The 17,490-nt window shown below is 38.4% G+C and overlaps 3 protein-coding genes across 8 annotated transcripts in view; 1 reads left to right on the top strand and 2 right to left on the bottom strand.

Moving 5' to 3' along the window:
• Window positions 1-914: 914 nt before the first annotated feature.
• LOC136258497 (uncharacterized) lies at window positions 915-4,135 on the bottom strand. Of its 2 annotated transcripts, XM_066051811.1 has the most exons (7): window positions 3,774-4,135; window positions 3,525-3,720; window positions 3,340-3,477; window positions 3,135-3,284; window positions 3,033-3,092; window positions 1,469-1,618; window positions 915-1,416 (listed from the first exon to the last, which is right to left on the bottom strand). In XM_066051811.1, exons 1-7 carry the CDS (start codon window positions 3,819-3,821, stop codon window positions 1,034-1,036), a joined length of 1,125 nt encoding a protein of 374 aa, XP_065907883.1. In that variant the 5' UTR covers window positions 3,822-4,135; the 3' UTR covers window positions 915-1,033. The 2 variants fall into 2 exon arrangements, with proteins under 2 accessions (XP_065907883.1, XP_065907884.1); XM_066051812.1 differs by lacking the exon at window positions 3,033-3,092 and having other exon boundaries at window positions 3,774-4,130.
• On the bottom strand, window positions 4,113-10,270 carry LOC136258495 (uncharacterized). Of its 2 annotated transcripts, none has more exons than XM_066051809.1 (5): window positions 9,832-10,270; window positions 9,660-9,768; window positions 9,350-9,578; window positions 5,547-6,055; window positions 4,113-4,228 (listed from the first exon to the last, which is right to left on the bottom strand). In XM_066051809.1, exons 1-5 carry the CDS (start codon window positions 10,143-10,145, stop codon window positions 4,202-4,204), a joined length of 1,188 nt encoding a protein of 395 aa, XP_065907881.1. In that variant the 5' UTR covers window positions 10,146-10,270; the 3' UTR covers window positions 4,113-4,201. The 2 variants fall into 2 exon arrangements, with proteins under 2 accessions (XP_065907881.1, XP_065907882.1); XM_066051810.1 differs by lacking the exon at window positions 4,113-4,228 and adding an exon at window positions 4,840-5,363.
• Window positions 10,271-10,797: 527 nt separating this feature from the next.
• LOC136257407 (mitogen-activated protein kinase kinase kinase 15-like) overlaps window positions 10,798-17,490 on the top strand; it is a 39,939-nt gene continuing 33,246 nt past the window's right edge. For 2 of the 4 annotated variants that reach the window (XM_066050598.1, XM_066050597.1), the window contains exons 1-7: window positions 10,798-10,941; window positions 10,995-11,372; window positions 13,521-13,696; window positions 14,024-14,099; window positions 14,792-14,887; window positions 15,623-15,720; window positions 16,213-16,383. In XM_066050598.1, the coding sequence (XP_065906670.1) occupies window positions 11,016-11,372; window positions 13,521-13,696; window positions 14,024-14,099; window positions 14,792-14,887; window positions 15,623-15,720; window positions 16,213-16,383 (974 nt within the window). In that variant the 5' untranslated portion in view covers window positions 10,798-10,941; window positions 10,995-11,015. Of the gene's footprint in view, window positions 10,942-10,994; window positions 11,373-12,640; window positions 13,319-13,340; window positions 13,697-14,023; window positions 14,100-14,791; window positions 14,888-15,622; window positions 15,721-16,212; window positions 16,384-17,490 lie in introns of those variants that run through there. The other 2 variants (XM_066050600.1, XM_066050601.1) reach the window with 2 other exon arrangements.

Raw genomic sequence — 17,490 nt, 5'->3', positions numbered from 1 at the left:
TGCAGTGCAAGTTGAAAAGTCTGGTTAACAAATCTTTTATTATTTTATTTATTATTAACACTTTACAGTGACCAGCACTGAAGGTCTACAGCAACATGTTCCTCTGAATGTAGAGGGAGCTTGCATGGTTAAATAGCTTCCAGACTAATTATCAAGCTAGGCTGAGTCGTGATCATTGGGTGAAGCCAGATTATAGTATACTACAGTAACTAGAGTTTGATGTATCAGTGTTGCTGCTATAAGACCATTCTCAAAACAAGGAGAATTTTAAGCCTTTCAAGATTAAATTTGAGGGTACTTTTGCTGGTTGAGCATGCTATTTTAAAGGTCAACCTGCCTTAGAGACTTTTAAAGCTTGAAATTGAATTTAAGGACAAGTGAAAGTTAATGTGTTACTCTAAAAACAGGCATAATTTAAGACACTTGGGCTCTTGGATATCAAACTTAATAGTCAGTTCAGCACTACAAGTGTGAAAGTTAATGTGTTCGGTGCATGCAGTTTTAACCTGGGAAATATTTACATATTAGCTAGACTGTCTCCAGATCGAACTGATCTACATACAGTGTAATTGTCACTCACAATTTAAGGGGTGTATCTGAGATTTTGGGAAGGGTATTACATCTACATATTATAACATCAAGTTGCAGCTCTCCAACATGGAACAATTTCAAGTACTGCTCAAGTTCCCCTGTAGTCAAAAGATCAATATTTGAAATAGTGAAACCAACTTTTTAACAAATTCTCCACATCAAGAAAAATGGAGTCAACAGATCCGACTCCAAAGTTTTACATCCCGATTCTGTAAAGTGTCCACAAGTTCCATTGTATACACACATATCTACTGTATGCACACACCATGTCATTCTGTATATTGTCTATATACCAGGAAAGTGATTATTATTTTTAGTTGTCATTTACTGGCTGCACCTTTTATAGTACAGAATTGATCATTTGAACTATAACAGTACAGCAAAGAAGAAATTTCTTAAATTAATTAATGTTTGACTACTTCATGAAATAATCTTGGGCTACCTATTGGTCAGCAGATTCTTCAAAGCATGAGCGGCATATCCATACTCTCCTCTTCGGTGATCTTTTGAGACCAACACAATTAAAGTGGTACCATACTAAGCAGCTTTCACAAACAATTGAATTCTGTTCATCGTCAATTATCTCCCTTGTGCATCTTCCACAATACCATGTGGGATTGGCTTGAATTATAGATACTACACTGTTAATAGCTGCCCATGCTTCCCGGGTGCAATACTTCCTGCACATATCTAAGCAGACATTTTCATCAGTGCATGATGATGAAACCATCTCAGGTCTCATTTCTACATCATCCTCTTCTATAATTCGGCTCCCATCTATGGCGTCCTTTGCAATTTGTAGATCAACAAACCAGGTTAAAATCACTAAAAATGAAAACATCTTCCAAGATCCACACAGGTTATTTAACATACATACCAAGTTCCTTTTGCTTAGCACCTTTGTATAGGAATGACACAGGCCTGCTTCCTCTGGACTTCTTTCTAGGGAGACCAATAACAGTCTTGTCAGCTCCTTTAGGTCTTCCTCTCTTTCGCATTTTACTAGGTAACCTAATACTTTGTAACTCTGTGGATGCAATCAGATTGTGATAAATGTTTTGCAAGTTTGTACCACAGTTCTAATACCACCCCTGGTAATTTACTGATTGCACTATTTCACACACACACACAATACACATACTATATACAAACATGCACACACACAACACATACTGTATTACCATAAAACAGGAAAAGTTTGTCATCAAAAGATTTTCATCGCTGGCTGTATCGATGAAAATTAAAACGACAAATTATTGTTAACTATTATATGGATAATTTGTGTATACAAATATTAACGTATAGCTAGCTATTCCATCAAAAGTGACAAAAATATGTAGCATCAAAATTTTAATAGACGAAAATTTTCTGCATTGAAATTTTCCTGATTTACGGTATATGTACACTTGCACAAAGCAAATGCAAGAATCAAACCCTTCAACTACCATACTACACACATCAAAATTACCTAGTGGACACTGGGAGTTGTAACATCAAATGGCTACCATCAAACCCTTCAACTACCATACTACACACATCAAAATTACCTAGTGGACACTGGGAGTTGTAACATCAAATGGCTACCATCAAACCCTTCAACTACCATACTACACACATCAAAATTACCTAGTGGACACTGGGAGTTGTAACATCAAATGGCTACCATCAAACCCTTCAACTACCATACTACACACATCAAAATTACCTAGTGGACACTGGGAGTTGTAACATCAAATGGCTACCATCAAACCCTTCAACTACCATACTACACACATCAAAATTACCTAGTGGACACTGGGAGTTGTAACATCAAATGGCTACCATCAAACCCTTCAACTACCATACTACACACATCAAAATTACCTAGTGGACACTGGGAGTTGTAACATCAAATGGCTACCATCAAACCCTTCAACTACCATACTACACACATCAAAATTACCTAGTGGACACTGGGAGTTGTAACATCAAATGGCTACCATCAAACCCTTCAACTACCATATTACGTACATCAAAATTACCTAGTGGACACTGGGAGTTGTAACATCAAATGGCTACCAGGTGTTAACTCAGGAAGCAAATGCCAACTATTCCTGCCGGGTGAAGGTTGGCTAACAATACCTTCAAGTGTGAGACATGATACAACCTCTTGTATTTTATTAGTCTTGCCCAAATAGGATTTGACTTTTAGCACCTGAGTAATGCAAAGTCATCAGGTCCCCATGAGCAGCTAAGTAATGTGAAGAAAATTTCTTGCTCAAGGAAACAACAGTAACTGCATAACCAGGTACTGAACCTAGAATGTTTTGACTATCAGACAGGTGTTCTAGCCACTTGGCTCACGCACGCACGCACGCACGCACGCACGCACGCACGCACGCACGCACGCACGCACGCACGCACGCACGCACGCACGCACGCACACACACACACACACACACCATTTACATCATTGCTTCTAGTTTGCACTGTGTCTACCAATGGTACAGGTGGCTGATATCCTATGCAAAATTTGAGTAAGTAGTCATTAAACTACAAAGTACCTTGATCATGATGATCATTCTTTTCAAGTAGGTGATTTTCTGTAGTGTTTACTTCACTATTTCTTGTACCATCACTTTCATTATCACCATGGCTGGTACTTGATCCACTACTATTACTACAAACAGCATTAGATTGTGTCGTACATGTACCTATCAAAAGAGTTCATTGCATAAGTGCTGAAAATGTTTGTCAGTCCACACTCACCAGCATTCTCAACAGCTTGACTGCCTTCATTCCTAGCATTCTGATTAGCACTGTGACCTTCACTGACACAACCAACAAGGGATTGACTTGCAGTAACAGCAACAGTTCCTCTTTGGTCACTGCAGTGCTGATCTTGAGCTGCATAAATGTCATAAAAATATTAACAAATACGGGTGATTACATACCTGCACAAAGAATTGCATCCCTTCCAGATGCCCATATATCTCTCAAGGTCTGTAGCAAAGTGTACCTTCTTGTGAATTCAGTCATGCCAACCTCGGAAGAAAGAGAAGCTAACTCCACAGCAACAATATGGCTTTTATGGTATTTCTGGTGCTGTGTTAAACATGACCGTTGTGGTCCATGCCCAATACTTGAAATCTGTACATACAATTATAGCGAATTTTATAGCTGTATAATCATATACTACTCACACTGCTTGAAGCCTCAACTGTTAATTCTGATTTTTTTATAGTAAGCATCTCTCATATAATCCTTTGTCCAACGTTCCGCAAGAAGTAAGGGAGTAAATAAAGGGTGTTTCTTTCTTTCTCGCACAGCAAAAATATGACGACAAGGGAGGTTGGTGGTGTTCCAAAATGCACAGTGGCATCCGTTGACTGTCACCTTCAAAATCCCTTCCGATGATGTAATATGGCATTCTCGATCATGTTCTGAGACTATGGTGACCTTCCTCCGCAATGAAAGCTGCTTGGATACATAATTTAATGCATAAGGTGTGAGAACTGAGGAGTATTCAATTTCTACAGGATCTTTCATATCAATCCTTTTCTTCACCATAGCCATCAATGTGCAGTGATCCCTCTCATTCCGTAAAGTTGACAGCAGGGCACAAAAGTGTTCAAAAAAATGCATGAGTGTGCTGTACCTGTACAATGATTTATAATTTAAATTAGGATATTACATAAAATATACATATATAATTTTGTATTCATCTATCCATGAGCAGAACACAAGAGGTATATATTAAGGATGTGCTGGTTGAGGCATGCAAACTGAGTAATTAAACAGTATAAGAATAGGTATAAGTGATCATGGTACATACATTGATGAGAAATGTTGAAATCATTGCAATCATACTACCGTGCAACGATTTGCACTAGTACAGTATACAGTACATGGTAATAAGCAAGTACACTTATATAATATTTCTTAGTTATCATTCTTTCCCTAACTTGGATAATAATTACAACAGAGTGAAACCGTCTAGAAAAGTCCCTATAACATGGTGAGCCATGGTAGTTACTCATACAGTAAATGATCCACACGTATAATCACAATAGATATGTTTTAATGTTTATTCCTTGAATATGAATTGTGTATCATACATTATGCGGTATACTGTAAATCCTATAATAACAACACCATGAAGTCACATAACATACCTACATGCATAATACACATGATACAATAGTGTTATGAACCTCTTCGAAATTTGACTGATTTAAAATTAGTCAACCCATTTTGAAATGCGCCACCCAGATTTAATACTACAAATTTAGATAGGCCCATTTTGAAATAAGTTAGCCTAACCCTTTTTAAAACTCGCTTATAGGTGAGTTGTACATGTGTAGTTAACTAGCTCTTTTTATCTAGCTGGAACCCTTTTAAGCCAACTATTAAGCAGATACTTATTGTCTTCTCTTAATTGCCGTAGAAATCAAGAAATGGTAACCACGCCTCTTAATAAGCTATTGTGTAGCTCACTCAGTATAAGTAGCCAGATGATATTTAATAAAGCATTCACAAATCAGTGAAAAATGTCATAAACTGAAATGCGTAATACATCACTAGATTTGCCTTTTCATGGAGAATATCCTTGCTTCATTTTTGTACCACAAAGAAAACGTAAGTTATGTTGTAAAATGTAAGTTTATCGTACCTTGATGAATACCTCAATTCACGGCAATGTTGCAAATTTTGCTTTCTAGTGCTGTAACTCCAAAAGTACATAGTACTGACCAGAAAAGACTGCAACTTTAACACCCCATTGTTTATTCTCTCTAAACAACAAAGTAGTTGTAAAATCAAGCAAGTCGGGTTTTCACTCAGCAGGTCACATATACATGATTGAGCCATGTGTACAGTGAGTATGGTTTTAATACAGATGCATGACTACAATAAGCACATCAGCTATTTACACTGATGAAGTGGTAACAACTTATGCATCACACATTCTTGCTTACTTCATAGTGCTGATTGTAGTCTGACTCAGACCTAGAATATGCAAGTTTTAACAAAATTTCCAAAGCATGATCTCTTTCTCCAGCTCTGATTCCCATTTTGTCACAAGTAATCTCTCGTCTAAAACTTCGTAACACATGAAATAAACAAAGCTGTAAACAAATACCAGGAAACTCTTTTGCAAAAACAGCTCTCTCACTGCAATCTTTGTCTGAGATTAAAACTCTTGAGGAGGCCCAAGCTGGATTGTGAGACTTGAAAACTTGTATCATTTTTCCCATTGACTCCTCAGTTTCCAAAACTGTAACAAAGGCACACACAATTTCACTTTGACCATTTCCGTCAACCACCATCATCAAGTACACGGGCATCCTCAATTCTGTTAATTTATATGTTGCATCCACCAGTAAAACTTCTGGGAAAGCAGAAAAGGTTGATTTCATAATGCCGTCTTGAAAAACAATACCAACAAGATTCTTGTCTTCATCACACAGAAATTCAACTGTTGATCCTGGAAGCTCTAAAGAGCACTTCAAGTATGTACACGGGTACATATGTTCTACATATTAGGGTTGAAACTGATCTTGATGACCCACTGACCCCTATAGTAATTTTGGAACTAACCCTAAAACCAAGGTATGGATCAAGAGCTACATTTTATGATACATAGCAGCAGTTATATCTAATATCAAATATTGAACAAAACATTATACACTTGTACAAATCAGCGTTGAATCAGGGTCGAGTCACCCGGGTCACATTCTGAGCTGGTTTACAGAATATCCACGTCTGACCCAAATTGGTGACATTAATCATTTAGTTTGGTGACATGGGAATTGATGCATCATGGTGTATCATGGTCTGAGCTCTTTATTGAGTCATATTCACTATGTAGCATAGATAATATTTTTCTATTACTGCATGGCTGTAGGCATACGTGGAGCCATGCCCCACTAATCCATTATATATCATACAACTCAATGGGAAACACAGTGATTGTATAATTCTTTGCCAGCTTTTTTTGTGGGGCATGCCCACTTATTGGAAATGTGTGATATTGCCCATAGGTGATGAACCTACTTATTTAGCCAAACCAATACCAATTATTTTACTGACTGATCATTATTATAGCTCACACTATATAGCTAGAAATTTTAATACTTATACTAGTGGGGTGCCCAAAATATAGCTAGAAGTTTTAGATATAAATAGTGAACATGAACACCTTGGGTTACTTCCAGGTCATCTGAATTGGTAGTATAGTGACCTGATTTCAATGTTGCCATAAATAGTACATTATTCCGAACCAGATAAGTTTTTATTGATGAACTACTTCAACAATATAATTGCAATAAGTGGGTGTGGCTCCAAGGCCTACAGAGAGCAGCATGTAAATCTTGCTGTTCGAGATATCATCCAAAACTTATTAGAAACTAATTCCGTGTTTCATCACACAGTCCCATTCTTGAGTTATTGATTACAAATGTTATGTTCCCCCTACATACAAGGCACCTATAATGACTAATCTGTCAGCACTACCCTGTGAAAAGGGGTGGAGCAATAGGCTGCTTGCATACAGTCATTATTTGTGACCTAATTTTAGAAAACCGTCGATATCCGCACAAATTAAATGCATTTTATTTGTTCTTTGTTTTCTACAGGGACAGGGGAATGTACTAGCCAAGTTTCAGCTTCCTAAGTTAAGCAGCGTTGGAAATACAGTACTAGACAGCCGGACGAGCAAATAATATGATATGTACAGAAGCTATCGAGAAAAGAATCTACAGGCACTTACATAAACCATCATAACTTACTAATACAACAACGTACGGAATTTAATCTTGGCTCATTGTGTTCGCCATGAATTTGTGCATCCACCAAGGTATAGTTTTTTTCCCCAGGCATGCTTCTTTGTTCGAGAAGGAAGGCAAATTCACTGAAAAACGATCGTCAGTAAATTCTTTCGTCACCGCAACGTAAACAAACGTCTGTAACTTTGGAATCCTTTCGTGTATGTAGATGAAACAAAGATTTTTGTACTCCCTATGTACAGGCGAACACGATGATTCCCAGGATTTATCCATTGGCGGCTTAATTCACCCACCAGCGAGACGATGAGATGATAAAAACTTGCATAATTTTTTTTCTGGAGCTTGCATTTTTTACCCATAGTTTTTAAATGCGTTTTATTACAAAAGTGCTGTTGTGCGTATATCGACGGTTTTCCAAAATTCGGTCACATTTTTACTAATCATTCATTCTGCATGAAACCCCACCAGTGGCACACTTACATTGCCATCCACCTAAACCAATGCAGTGATAAAACTTGATTGATACGTCATTCATGTTATCCGATATTTTGTAAACATTATGGCTCAGTTGACTTGGAAAATCCAAATAACTCTTGATTTTTAACCCTGCTATATACAGCGCTGTACATATGGCATGCAAAAAGCACTCACACCTGTGGCGTTCAGTGTGTGTGTGTGTGTGTGTGTGTGTGTGTGTGTGTGTGTGTGCGTGTGTGTGTAGGCATGTGCAGGTGTGTGGGACTTGCAAAAGCAATAATTGCAGCAGTTAATTTGAATAAAAATCCAAAAAATACGTACTATAGCATATAATTGATGGTATCTTCCAAGCTTGTTTCTTGGATTACACGTCACTGCAACAGGTTTACAGCCATAACATGATGAGTATACTACTTCTAACCACTGGATTTCAAACTAGTTTCAAGTGCAGGGGTTATTTATTTCTTTTAAGGCTTTACAGCACAAGTGCAACTGAAGGTTTGTAGGACACCTGGTCCTACAGCCTGTTTAAGATGTTATATTAATTAAGTGTATTTGAAAAGTTGCAGAAAGGAGAAAAATCCATGACTGTACCTCGGAAGCCTGGCAGCCTTGAATCTGCATCCTATATCAGTTCAAGCACTCTTCAAGATTGTGTTCAGAGGTTTGCATAAGTCATAACTGCAATTGATATTGTTTTAAGACAACTAAACATGCAGTTAAGTAGTGCATATATACATATTTAAGGCAAGTTTCTAGTCCATTAGTAAGTCAGTTTCCAGTCTGTTAGAGGAGATATAGAAGGGTGCTTACACACCCCTCTATTACTTCTGCATTCAAGTATGCATGTACATAATATATATTATGCAAGTGCATATGAGATAACTATGTTATGTGCTCAAAGAAGTACTGCTGCTATATAAGACCGGATCTGCATTTTTAACTCCATTTTAATTACATATTTATCTACATAGGAATGGTCAACCAAAGTTTCAGCCTATAAACTAAGAACGTTCAAAGAAAACTGGTAAAAACAGAAAGATTGATTTGTACAGTGACAAAATGGAACTTGAAAATAAATTACATGTGCCTAGTTCAACAGTCACAACTTACGAGTACAATCAACATGACTTTCACTGTTACTTTCTCATAAAATTAATAAGTAATTTATGCCTTTCAGCACTACAAGGGTAAAATTTGAAAAAAAGTGAGAGTGAATGGCTTATTGAACATGGAGCATACTAATGCTCATATTTTTCATATCTTTTGGAACATTGATGATAGTAAACAAAGATTTTTAAACTTTGGGAAATATGTTTTTGCACTTAGCATCTTTCTTCATCATGAAAACAAGTGTTCAATAAATTTACACAATTTTTATTGTTCATAAATATTTCACCCATTGTATCGATTTAATACTGTAAAATTAGGTTTGTGCGAAAATGTGGAATAGTTGCAATGCACAATAAATAAAATATTTGGTGATGTACATTGCTCAGTTACACAAAATGTTTTACCTTCTATTGCCTTCAGATAAGAAGACAATTTTTCCAAATCATTTCCATCCATTTTCCGTATTGAGTGCTTTATATTGCTGATATCTTTTAGGGTAACAATCTTCCCAGTTGATTGTGATAGGTGCTGCTGAAGTAGCTTATTGTTCACCCTTAATTTTAACAATTCAGCAGCTTCATTCCGTTCAGATGGTGTCAACTTTCGTTGTCGGGGTAAATGATCATAAATAGCCTGTTAGAAAAAAAAATTACATGTACACGCGTAATAGAAATAGCCCAATGCATGATGTAATTAATTTCTAGCATACTGTACCTTGCTGACTTCATGATTGTGAGTATTGCAGACGTCTGTGACCTCCAGGTACTGGCCATCTTCACTTAAGTTAAGCTTTATACAAGCTTTGCAATTCTGCTTAATCGTGCTGCACATAGTATTATACGTAGCATCATCAGCTAAATAAGTTTCGACCACTTAGTTGCTATACCTGTGACAAGGTCTCTGGCCAGATCCTTTGCTGTGGAACGGCTTTCCACCAAGATTGCACGTAAGGTGCAAAGAATAATAATGTAATTTTTCATTTGCTTTCTGTATTCTCTTCGGTGCTCTTTTCCGAGCAGCATCCAGCGTCCGCGAGTCAGTGTAGGCTAACTGGACATTATTCCCTTGTTGGTACGCAGTAATCTTCTCCTTCAGCTGCTCGTAAGACGAAAACTTCTCACCAAGAACAAAGTTTACGCTGTCACACTCCTCTTCAACAGTCCCTAACACTCCCTCCCGCTCAGAGTCACTTTCTTCCATTTAAACCATACAGCACGATACAGGTACAGGCGACAGGCGGCCCAGTCTATAGTTCAACTGAAATACCGCGTGTTGAAGTATCACATCACGTGATGGAGTGACGGAGCTGTAGCATTGGCAAACCACCTCCGGCTGCCGGAGCTCTAGAAACACCGAACATCGAAGTTTTGCATGTAGTCTAGAATCCGTAGTACCGCTTATTAGCAGCAGCTAAACGCGAGGCTGCAGCACATCAAACCTTCAGTGCTGGTCACTGTAAAGCCGGCACTAATAACAATAACAATAGATGTCCGGCGGAGAAAATGTAGGGGGTGAGACTGAGGGTTGACACACACAACCTTTAGCCTAGGATATTTATCTCAAAGATTTTCGCTTAGGCTCCTAGGCTATGGGTAAACACCTCGAACAGGCCCTGCCTTCTGTGTATACCCTCCAGTGTCTAACTGGTACTGAGTAGATGATATCACAGTATCATCTTGACGCTAGCTACGTAGCTATGCGGATCGCACTAGCTAACATATCCCTAGGAAAATTACGATAATTTTCTTATGACAGTTACTATGCACACTTACATGATTCTGCGGTGCTGCCATACAGCTAAAGTGGCTACCCTAGAGACTGTCTCATACCAATGCACGTGATCAGAAACACAACAAACCCACGTGATTAAATTAAATTGTGCACTTTAGTCGATTCCAATTAATACTCACCGCTTCCAGCTATGATTTGCAATGGAGACTGGAACACCTCACTGTGGACACTTGAGTATTATCCTGTAAACTGTTGATCGCGAAAAGTGAGTGTCTGAAGTGAATTTTGACTCACGTGGAGTTCCTACTGTTTGTTCAGCTCAAGTGACTTCCGTACACAATGCCGGTGGGGAAGCAGTCAATTATCGTAGCGGTCTATCCAGACACAATGGAAGGACTGAAGGGACTGGATGCTCTACAATCAGCTGCCAAAGAGCTGGGTATGACCTGTCAACGTATACTATTTGAGAAGTTAGACTTTGGGGAGACATCAGTGTTGGACCAGTTCTACAGTGCTGATGTAGCTGTGGCTGATATCACAGAGATGTCCTATCAAGCTGTCTTGTCCTATCATCTTGGACTGAGGGAGAACTTTGACATGAAACAAAACATGGTGACTTATATTGATCAAGATACTCCCAAGTCTGGTCTAGGCCGTAGAGGAAGTCTGCTTCCTACAGCTAGCACTATACCCAGTGTGAGTATGTGTGTGTCTGTGTGTGTCTGTGTGTCAAGACATAGCCTTTTAGCCCTTCCCCATGCCTGCACTCACCTGTGTATAGGTTTGCTTTAGTCAGATGACAGCCAATGGGCCCCTGATTTATACATCGAACTACAGGGGTGTATGACTAGTTGTGTGGTACATGTGTATTATGTGTACACACAATATTGTTCTGTGTACTTTACAGCCAAGGGGTGTGAATCACCAACTATCACATATGTGACCTGCTGAGCCAAAACCCGGCTTGTTTGCATAATTCTGTTTTAGAGATAAATGCCATTGAAATACATTGGGTAAAAATGCGTGTGCTACATAAATAATTTTATGCAATGTTTTAATCACTTCAGTATACAGTGAAGGAGACTAAAATCGAATAATCTAATATAGCAGTGGATCTGCCTCTTTATGGAGAGTAGGAATGTCTTTGTGTTGTTTCTGTACCATGGAGCAAACATGAGTCACGTGTGTTTGTTTACATTGCAGTAAAACATAACTTTATCGTTGCCATTTTTAAGCTTGAACAGCCTTCTTGTTTGATAGCATGAGTGTATTTAAGTTGTAAACTATATACCCCAGTTCATGGTGAATAGAATGGCACAAGTCCCAACTCCGTAGCCCATTGCACTTGAGAGTTATGATCAATTCTGTATAAGCACTGTACAAATGGATTATTTTGCTCTTCTTGCTGTGTATCGCTATAACTCCAAAACCACTCACCAGAAATGGCTGAAACTTCAACAGTCCATTGGCTTTTCCCTCTAGACAACAAAAATGTCATAAAATGAAATTCAAGGAAAATGCAAACAAGTTGGGTTTTGCTCAGTGGGTCACATATTACTTTTAAAAAAATATCACAATACGATATATATCACGATATTGTGCCAGAAATGTGTATTTCTCATGAAATTGAATTACAAGTTGAAGTAGTTAGAATGTACACTTTGTTTAAGCTGATGACATATTTACATTAACGCATCTGAAAGACATGTACTGTACACTTAGCTAGCTGCATAGGTGGGTATGTACCTTGAGACATCCAGTGTAGAAGAGGTACTGTTGACAAACTTTGTGCCAGCCAATTTTGCATTAAAATCATGTAGTAATATGTCGTGTATATAGCGATCACAGTATGAACATTTTAATATTGGTGTCACAATGGTAAATTTTATATTGATATATCAGTATATTGCACACATCCATGTATTGAACTTTTTTTGACTGCTCTGAAAAACGTATGATATCTCAATGTTTGTTATCAGTAAGGGCTGGGAGATAATTTAGATAAAAGATTATCTAGATACCTAAATCACTTATCGTAAAAATTTTCTTATCAAGATAATAGTAAATCTTCATAATCTGTTGTAAATCAACCACAGTCAGATGGAAATGTGTCAAACTAGTTGGGGAAGTGATAAAATTTGTGGCTTAACCACCGCTACTTGACTTGATGTCAACAAATATGTAAAATTGTGTTTACAAAACAGTCCTACATTGTCGAGATAATATTGTTTATCAAGATAAAATGGTTGTCATTTATCAAGATATGGGTTTTACCATTATCGCACAGCCCTTGATGTTCATGTTGTCAACCTGGTGAAATCACTGCCCAGCTGTTTCCAGTCTCATGACAGAGAAAACTCAGACATCTGAACAATGTGTTCATGAAATAGAAAAGCATCCTTCACATGGCCACACACGGTCATACCACTTGTTTTCTTTGTTGTAGAAGATATGAGGAAATCTGCTTACAAAAGTCTATAGCTTAATTCACTCCTTGCCACAACCAGAACCAGTAATATAATGTGTGCATCTTATTTTGTTGTTTGCTGTCATTCTCCTTAACTACCTCCGGCTATTACTGTATGTGTGTCCTGTGGCAGCTGCTCTACCACTGGTCAGCCTCAGAAAGATCTTCCCTGGCAGTGAGGGAGGGAAAGCTTCCCCTTTCTGACATAAGAACCTTAATTTTGTGTTGTCTACATGTATTATAATTGTATTACAAAAGGGGAAAGTATATCGTGTAACGTATGTATGTATGTGGTACTTCATAATATTTTACATACAGTACTTAATGTGTACATACATATAAATTCTTAAAATAGCCTGTGTTGTTTCCTAATATAGTTATCTGGTACATCATACACTTACATTCCTTATTGTGTGGATGAGGAGGGAGTGGCTAGAACTGCTGATACTAGTGGCCTGTTACCTAGCAACAGCCAACCAGATAGTCCACAGTGTGGGGTGGTCCTCAGCAAGCGTTTCAAAAAAGTTCTACAAGATATTCAAATTGATGCCAGGTAAGTATATCATTGTGCATGACTGAACTTTGGGAAACTGATATTTACAAGTAACACTAGTCCTACCAATGTTATATATTAAGCCTCCAGTTTTAATGATTAAGTTACTGATGCTATTTGCATTTTATGTTAAGATTTATGGCATACCAGTACAGGAGGTATGGGATAGAACAGATTTTTGAATTAGCTTTATATCTGCTTGGGAGAATCAGTGAGGATTTAATTGTACGAGAGTCTGGTGCTGTTGACTTGAATATATTACACTGGAACAATCATGTCTGTCCATATGTGTGTATTATAATGTTTAGCTTGTTGTTATGTTGCTAGGAAACAGTACAAGGAATTCTTCTTAAAACAGTTACGTAAGTCACGAGAAAAACTGAAAGGTGAAGAGTTAAAATTGGTAAGCACAATATTGTTTATCATTTTAGACTGCATATACATACGGACCTGTCAATGAGCTTTAGCGACATGTACACACACACACGCACGCACGCACGCACGCACGCACGCACGCACGCACGCACGCACACAGACACAGACATACACACACACATACTACACACACACACTACACACACATACTACACACACACACACACACACACACACACACTACACTCACTCACACACACTACACTCACACACACTACACTCACACACACACACACACACACACACACACACACACACACACACACACACACACACACACACACACACACACACACACACACACACACACACACACACACACACACACACACACACACACACACACAGAGTAACATTGGTAACACACTACAACACAACACACATCCTTAGCTCACCAACAACCCTAACTATACTCTGTTCCCTCTAATACACTTCATAAGCGTTAATCGGATGGCTGCAGGTTCGAGGCTGCCCAGGTCCAGTCATGGATTTTTTCTCCTTTCTCCACCTTTTCAAATACACTTTATGTTAACAACTTTGAATAGGCTGTAGGACCAAGTGTCCTACAGACCTTCAGCACTTGTGCTGTGTAAAGTCTTAATAAAAAATAAAATAATATCTCTAGCAGAACATACTGTACACTCCATATTGTCACTACAGGAGCTGAAGCAGTTGAGGGGTATGATTGATGAAGATCCTCGTCTCTTCACTGCTGAGATCATCTTAAACCTATTGTTGTCTTATAGGGACATCCAGGTATGGTGTGTGTGGCTGGGTGGGTTGGTTGGTGTGTTTGTGTGATAACCATTGAGAAGCATGCTATGTCTTAATCTCGTGCCCAGCTGGGCTCGCACTAATGTGCAAACACTGTCTGGTGACAATGCTCGAGTTTCTTGGGCTTGGAAGTGCAATCCAGCCAAAATATTGTCTGGCCAATCAGAATCGATGAGTTGCACAATCACATGTACGTATGTATGGGAAGTAGACAAAAAAGCAGACAATTTAAAGCAAATTTTTGACCTAGTTTGCTCAAGAGGTTTGTTGTCATGTTGTATTTTCTGATCTCACCTTATATGACCGAAGAATCGTGACTAAACGTTTCACCAGAAAGTAATACTAAGATTGCATCTAGTAAACGCTCTTATTCCTAGCCATTTTAGAATGGTTTTCACTGTTTTTACATGATTATGCAATTCCTTGATTCTGATTGGCCAGCCAATATTTTGGCTGGATTGCAATTCCGGGCCCAAAAACTCAAGCATTGTCACCAGATGATGTTTGCGCATTGGCGCGAGTCCAGCTGGGCATGAGACTAGCTGTGCCTAACAGTACACATGAGCTGGTCTCACCCCTCACTTGGTTAATGAAATTCCATAATAATTGTTCCGATGGCGTAATTACACTGTACAGTAGATTTACAATGTTACACTTTCATCTTTATGTAGAGACTGTTTGATCATCATCATATGTACTTGTGTATTATGTATACAGGACTATGAGTCAATGATAGAGTTAGTGGATAAGTTACCAAATCATGAACAGATGCAGAAACCTCCCATACAAATGTGGTATGCCTTCGCCCTCAACAGGTATGTGGATATTGTAGCACAACAGAAATGAGAACCTAAGGGGCTAACTTTGTCATAGGAGAGAGGAAGGAAATTTTGCATTTTTGTCTTTTTTCCTTCCCTCAAAATACAATTATTTTGGGATGTGGCACTTATAAAGCCACTAAACAATTTGGTATTCTTGTGTGCTCTACTGTATATTAGAATGATGTAATACTAGACTCTTATAATACAGTCACAATGTTTTATAATAACATGTTTGTAAAGATGGTTTATCTATAGCCATCAGTTGTGATTGTACCTCACTATGTACCACATCTTACTATCCTTCTCTCTCAACACCAACTGTACATAACTCCATTAATGTAGTTATGTAAAATGTGTACTATAAGTATTATGATACAGAAATACATTACCAAATAAACTTGTGGTTGAAATGATCATTGTCTTCTGTGTACACCATGAAAATCCATTTCCCACATCTACAAGTATATCACACTCTCACTGTTGTAGACGTAACAAGCCGGGAGACAAGGACCATGGCCTATCTGTGATGGAGGAACAGTTAAAACATCAGGAGAATCATGTACCAGACTTCTTGTGTTTGTGTGGTAGAATTTACAAGGACAAGTTTGTAGAGTCTGACTATACTGACAATGAGTGTAGGGACAAGGCTATACACTGGTGAGTATGTGAGTATAGTACTAACCTTGTAGTGTACATGTGTACCTCAATACTGACCTCATATGAACATTAAGGTCAGTTATAGGCTGGGATTTAAAATTTGGGTATAAAATATAAATGTCATTCTTATATTTGACTGGATCTGGGAAAACCGGTCTTATCGCCCATGTCAGCGGATTCAATTTTTCACCAAGAACACAAAGCTACATGAATAAACTATCTAATTTCACAATCAAAATCAGCTAGACTTGAGGGGTCTGCTTTTGCTGGTTGCTTTTCCCAAGTCCGGTGGCGATCCGTACATGCAGTGTGGGGCCGTAATGAAGTTCTGGTCAGCCTGGAGATGACTGCATGTGGCTGTACAGCTCTGTGGTGTTGAATAATGACCTCTGCTGAGAATTTCCTTCACTTTAGCCAGTTTTGAGACCTGAATGGCCCATAACTTGGCCTAATTCATCCCTACGCCTCCCTTCTGGGAGGCGGGGGCCCAGAAGGAGGGGCCCCCTGCCTCCCTCCCCTTTTGGAGCTTGCCTGTTACAACCAATTATGGTTTTAAAACTATCTAAAATGGCAGGAAACGTAGCTGTTGGCTACGCTCTGAAAGGTAAGGAATTGGTGTAAAACATGTAAAATTTTAGTACACACAACTTACATGTAAACTATTGGTGAGCTACAACACACTGAATGTTGAAAACCGGCATTTTTCGATACTTTTAAAGAGGCAATAAGACCGGTTTTCCCATACTGGATCTGAGATAACCTGACACAATCGCGCAAGCCTAAATTTACAGTATAAAGCATATACTGTATAGGTGAGGTTTGTTTTGTAAATTTCTTGAACACTTTTGTCTTAGTGAAGAAAGGCTAGTGATAAAACCTTGAGATATCATCTTTTTTGCCTACTCAAAAGGAGTTCGAAAATTTTTGTTTCGTTGCAAGGATGCAGAAGTTATGGGAAGTTGTTTATGACACGTCAAAGACTCGAAATGATAGTACGCATTCGATCTTTCTTCACTAATTTTGCCTTTGTATGTAGTTAAGAAAGGTGATACAAGCATAACCCTACCCATTAATCGATTCCCCTACTCATGACGAACACAATGGTAC

This window comes from Dysidea avara, chromosome 6 (assembly GCF_963678975.1).
Source record: "Dysidea avara chromosome 6, odDysAvar1.4, whole genome shotgun sequence".
Taxonomy (NCBI): domain Eukaryota; kingdom Metazoa; phylum Porifera; class Demospongiae; order Dictyoceratida; family Dysideidae; genus Dysidea; species Dysidea avara.
The sequence above is the reverse complement of the archived record's forward strand: the minus strand, read 5'-3'. Positions and strand labels throughout refer to the sequence as shown.

What these genes read in the sequence shown, in the direction of transcription:
- LOC136258495 (XM_066051809.1), bottom strand. Translation starts at nt 10,145, where the DNA reads ATGGAAGAAAGTGACTCTGAGCGGGAGGGAGTGTTAGGGACTGTTGAA. An exon ending in GGCCAGAGACCTTGTCACAG is followed by an intron (nt 9,769 to 9,831) that starts GTATAGCAACTA and finishes TACTATGTGCAG; the next exon opens with CACGATTAAGCAGAATTGCA. An exon ending in TTATCTGAAGGCAATAGAAG is followed by an intron (nt 6,056 to 9,349) that starts GTAAAACATTTT and finishes TAGAGCTTCCAG; the next exon opens with GATCAACAGTTGAATTTCTG.
- LOC136258497 (XM_066051811.1), bottom strand. Translation starts at nt 3,821, where the DNA reads ATGCTTACTATAAAAAAATCAGAATTAACAGTTGAGGCTTCAAGCAGT. An exon ending in GGATGCAATTCTTTGTGCAG is followed by an intron (nt 3,478 to 3,524) that starts GTATGTAATCAC and finishes ACATTTATGCAG; the next exon opens with CTCAAGATCAGCACTGCAGT. An exon ending in TCAAGCTGTTGAGAATGCTG is followed by an intron (nt 3,285 to 3,339) that starts GTGAGTGTGGAC and finishes CTCTTTTGATAG; the next exon opens with GTACATGTACGACACAATCT.